General features: G+C 36.7%; 1 protein-coding gene across 1 annotated transcript in view; it reads left to right on the top strand.

Moving 5' to 3' along the window:
- The window catches only part of GHR (growth hormone receptor), a gene marked incomplete at its 5' end in the record, with an annotated part of 15,474 nt that extends 12,656 nt beyond the window's left edge, over positions 1-2,818 (top strand). Inside the window, 2 exons of the mRNA XM_010288212.1 lie at positions 1,041-1,110; positions 1,382-2,818. Coding sequence (XP_010286514.1) covers positions 1,041-1,110; positions 1,382-2,344 — 1,033 coding nt within the window. The remainder of the gene's footprint in view (positions 1-1,040; positions 1,111-1,381) is intronic.
- Between the last annotated feature and the right edge of the window lie 1,813 nt (positions 2,819-4,631).

A 4,631-nucleotide genomic window follows, 5' to 3' on the forward strand; every position in this document is an offset into this window, starting at 1 on the left:
AGCGGAGCCAGAAGGAGTTTGGCCCTGCCATAGCTAGGCAGAAGGTGCCTAAATTTCTCTCTAGCACTCCCTAAGACCCCTCTGATCCTCTCTAGTCCTCACAAAAGTCCCTAACAATGCAGCAAAACTCATGTTTGGATTTGGATCTACCATTCCTACAGCTTACTTTCTAAAATAGGCAAGTAGCGCAGTATAAAGAGGATGTTGAATTTTCCTTTTGGGAACTACAGTTTCTCTGTTTGGAAAAGAAGCAGAGAGGTAAAATGGAGAAGATAGGCCTGACCTTCTGTTGTTGGATTATTATTAATGAAAAATCATCCTTCTATTTGGGTTTTTCTTTCTTTTTTTTTTTTTTGTCTCCTCAAAGAATTAGCAATTCACTTTATGAAGGATCAGAATAATATGCATTTCCACAGTATCTACATGCGTAAGTTGCTAGTTCTTTTTCTGCAAGGGTAAAACCTTGTCATTATTATTTATCGTTTGTTAAGTTAATAATTCAGAAAACAGAAGTGTCGTAGAGATGGCAAAATAATAGCCTAAATTTTTGCAGTTGGGTTTCTGTTTTATTTATTAGTTCTAAAGGAATTCACTCTTTAAAAATCCACCAACGCCCTTTTTCTATTCCCCTATTTAAATTTATTGGGCTTATGCAAGACTACTGTGTCCCTGAAAAAAAAAATTTGGGAAGGTCACTCTGCACACTGAGGCTTTTATCATGTTCTTTTGAAAATTACATAAAAAGGGAAACTATTGACAGAGCTCTAGGGATTTACTCTCTTTCTATAGAGCATTAAATTATCAAAGACCAGACTCCAAAAGAGATTCCCACATAAACATATATGATTTCAACAAGGAAGGTTGCAGAAAACTTTCTATTTGCAATGAGAGAAAACAATCACTCTTTTCCTTAGTACTAGAATTTAATCTTCAAACATTTCAGTTTTGAAGTAATTAAGTGCAAATGCAATGTAAGGCTTTCTTCTAACTTCTCCAAAAAGGACCACTGTCAATTAAAAGCTCTAATTTATTTTTTCCAGGTTAAAAATGTTGATTTTTCCTCCTGTGCCAGTTCCAAAGATTAAAGGGATTGACCCAGATCTCTTGAAGGTAATACTGTGCTCCAAAATATACAGTGGGAATCACTGTAGTAGTAGCAGGTGACAACTGTTGTCCCAGGCAGAAAAATTTTGTAGGAAAAAACTATGACATGGGGGGAGTTGCCACAGAATTAGTTTTCATAAAATAGTAAAAAAATCTTACAATTATTATATCAGCTACAGTTACCTTTTCTTAAATTAACACCATAAAAAGCACAAGCTTTTTATTTCTGTTATTATTATTTATTTCCCTTATAACAATCATTTTTTCTTGCTTATAGAAAGGAAAGCTAGATGAATTGAACTCCATCTTAGCCAGCCATGACAATTATAAGACACATCTATACAATGATGATTTGTGGGTTGAGTTTATTGAGTTGGACATAGAAGACCCTGATGAAAAGAACAGAGTCTCAGATACCGACAGGCTCTTGAGTGAAGATCATCTGAAATCACACAGTTGCTTGGGAGCCAAGGATGATGATTCTGGACGGGCCAGTTGTTGTGAACCAGATATTCCAGAGACAGACTTCAGTGCAAGCGACACATGTGATGCCATCTCCGATATTGATCAGTTCAAAAAGGTGACTGAAAAAGAAGAGGATCTCTTGTGCCTTGACAGGAAAGATAATGATGAGTCACTTCCAAGCCTGGCCGACACCGACACCCAACAGCCACATATGAGTACTCGGTCTGAAAATGCCCAGCCATGGCCACCTTTTGCAGACAGCATTGACTCAACTAGTCCATCAGTCCATACCCAGCTAAGTAACCAGAATTCACTGACAAACACTGACTTTTATGCGCAAGTGAGTGATGTTACTCCAGCAGGCAGTGTTGTACTTTCACCAGGGCAGAAATCCAAGCTGGGGAGAGCACGGTGTGAAGGCTGCATGGAACAAAGCTTCACCATGGACAATGCCTACTTCTGTGAGGCAGATGTGAAAAAATGTATTGCTGTGACTTCCCACAAAGAGGATGAGCCGTGTGTTCAGGAGCAAAGTTATAATGAGGATGCTTACTTCACCACAGAGAGCCTTACCACTACCGGTGTCAATCTTGGAGCTTCAACAGCAGAAACCCCAAGTTCAGAGATGCCTGTCCCAGACTATACGTCTATTCATATCGTCCACTCTCCGCAAGGCCTTGTGCTCAATGCAACTGCACTGCCTGTGCCAGACAAGGAATTCAACGTGTCTTGTGGCTATGTGAGCACAGACCAGCTGAACAAAATCATGCCGTAGCTCTTCTTTGACTAGGTGTGTGCAGTATTTCACAGCAGAGGGTTAGCTCGGGCTTTATGCTGAAACCAAAATGAAGTCTAAAAGTTCCTCCTTGTTCTTACAATTTTATCTGAAATGTTGCAACATAAAATATTCATCAAAATATTCCTACTGTGTTCTGTAAATATTATCTATGAATTTGTCTTGAGACTGTTTTAGTAGCAGTGACTGTCTTGTCCTTGTGGGTGTTGATTTTTGTGATACTAAACATTGAAGTTACTGTGTTTAATGTACAGTAAATCATGCTTTTTGAAAAAGCTAAAAATCAGGTGGTTTAAAGTCTAAAAATTTAGGAAAAACCGTGCTGTTGGCAGAGATCTTTATATCAATAATTGGGAACTGAACATACAGGTGAAAAAACAAAAGTGGCTTGAATAAATAACACATCTATTTTGATTTCTGTAAATTAATAAAATGTATTTTAATATTTTAGTCATAAAAACATAAACATTTTCTATTACACTACACAATCTAGTTCAATTATGATGACCCATCTAAGGAATGTAACTGCTGCCATCTTATAAAGGAGCTTGCTGTTTTATAAAAGTTTTGTTCACAGCAAAAAGAAAGAACAGATTTTTACAGAGCCATTTTATACCTCCAAAGAAACCTATAGAGAAATTTTGAAATATTACAGAAGCTTGAAGTAACTGATTCTATTACTTTCTTTTGGTAACTAATATAGAAATACACATTCAATTTAAAGTTTTGTAGAAAACTTTAAAATATACAAAATATTTGGGCAAATTATTCTGTTCTTGATCAGATTCTGGTTAATGCTAATACTATACTTTTTTATAAGCAAAATTTTGTTGACCATAGTATTAAACAGTGTGCAACTACACATTCACTGAAAGTTTTTGAGAACATTTGAATAAGCTCTGGTGACTTAGCAGCATAATCTCTTCACATCTGACCAACTTCTGAAGCCCTCTTACAGCCAAAGGTATCACTACATTTATTAGTTTGTGCCACATAAAGTCTTGATTAAAAAAAAATTAAATAAGGACTTCAGGAGTTAGCCAGCAGTCATTTTTAAAGATATAGCAGGATTAAAAGACTTCAGTGGAATGAGGGGATTTAATACAGTATTGTTCAAAAGTGTTTTTCGTTTTTGCAGCCTAACAGCATCTCCTCTGACCGCGTTAGGCAGACCTTCAGAAGGAAAGGAGAGAAATCTGAAACTCGGTGGGAAAGCTCTCTTTGTTCTTACGTGTATTAAGAACCTGATGGAGCTTTGCAGTGAACTGTTATTGCTTCAGAAGGTAACTTCCTAGGCCATGGTTTCATCATAGCAGGGTGCTTCTCAGAAAACAAATAGGGACGTACATTTCTTTTCTCTGACCTGAACAGAAGTGTATGAAGTGCAGCGAATGCAGGTCTTGCTCATGATGGCTCCCACTGAACTCACAGATGTTCTCTTTGTGACCAAGGGCTACAGTACTGGGCCCAACTATTGGGTGGGATTTTTAAGTAAGCACGTACTTTATGGTAAATGTGCATTAGATATTCTGCTAATTTGCTGCTATATTTTTCTAACAGCTACATTATTTAGTTTCATATAAAATTTCATAGATGATAGACACTAATGCAAGTAATGCCTATGTGTGTGTTTGGAAGAAGTTTCTTACTCTGTTTCTATTGCCAAAAATAGTTAAATACCTCAGTCAAACTCAGAATGTCATTTTGGTACTTTACTGGTCACACAAGCCATTATACGCCGGTCAGAAGATGTGTCTTTCATTTTCTATTTAACTTTCCTTATGTCAGTGTTTTGTTTGGTTTTCTCAAAGTTTAATAAATGTATTGTCTTTGATCTGTCTTGACACAATGTGTTTTATTGCAGATAATTATTTTTTAATGGGAAAAATACAGATTTTATTAGGAGAAACCAAGTGTTTCTCTTTGAAGATAGTAGAACATAGCTCTCCTTAGAACAGAAGCAATGCCTAGTGAGATCAGTGTTTTCACTGATTGATATGTATATAGTTAAAAATAGAGGCACGGACCTAAATTTATAGGTGGAGATAGGACATGCTGTACCCAGAACTGGCCAAGACATGTGTTACTAATTTAGCAGACTGGTTTACCTTTGGCTGGAACAGCCTGTGATTGCAAATAAATAAGCTGCAGTAGTTCAAGATCTACACCTACAGTTGAATCCATAAATCAGATATTCTGACAAACCTCGATAGTTACTTGTAGTGATAGCTAAAACCTAGCAGTATACAAAGTCTGAAATGTCAGA

Source organism: Phaethon lepturus, unplaced genomic scaffold (assembly GCF_000687285.1).
Source record: "Phaethon lepturus isolate BGI_N335 unplaced genomic scaffold, ASM68728v1 scaffold21435, whole genome shotgun sequence".
In the NCBI taxonomy this organism is placed as follows: domain Eukaryota; kingdom Metazoa; phylum Chordata; class Aves; order Phaethontiformes; family Phaethontidae; genus Phaethon; species Phaethon lepturus.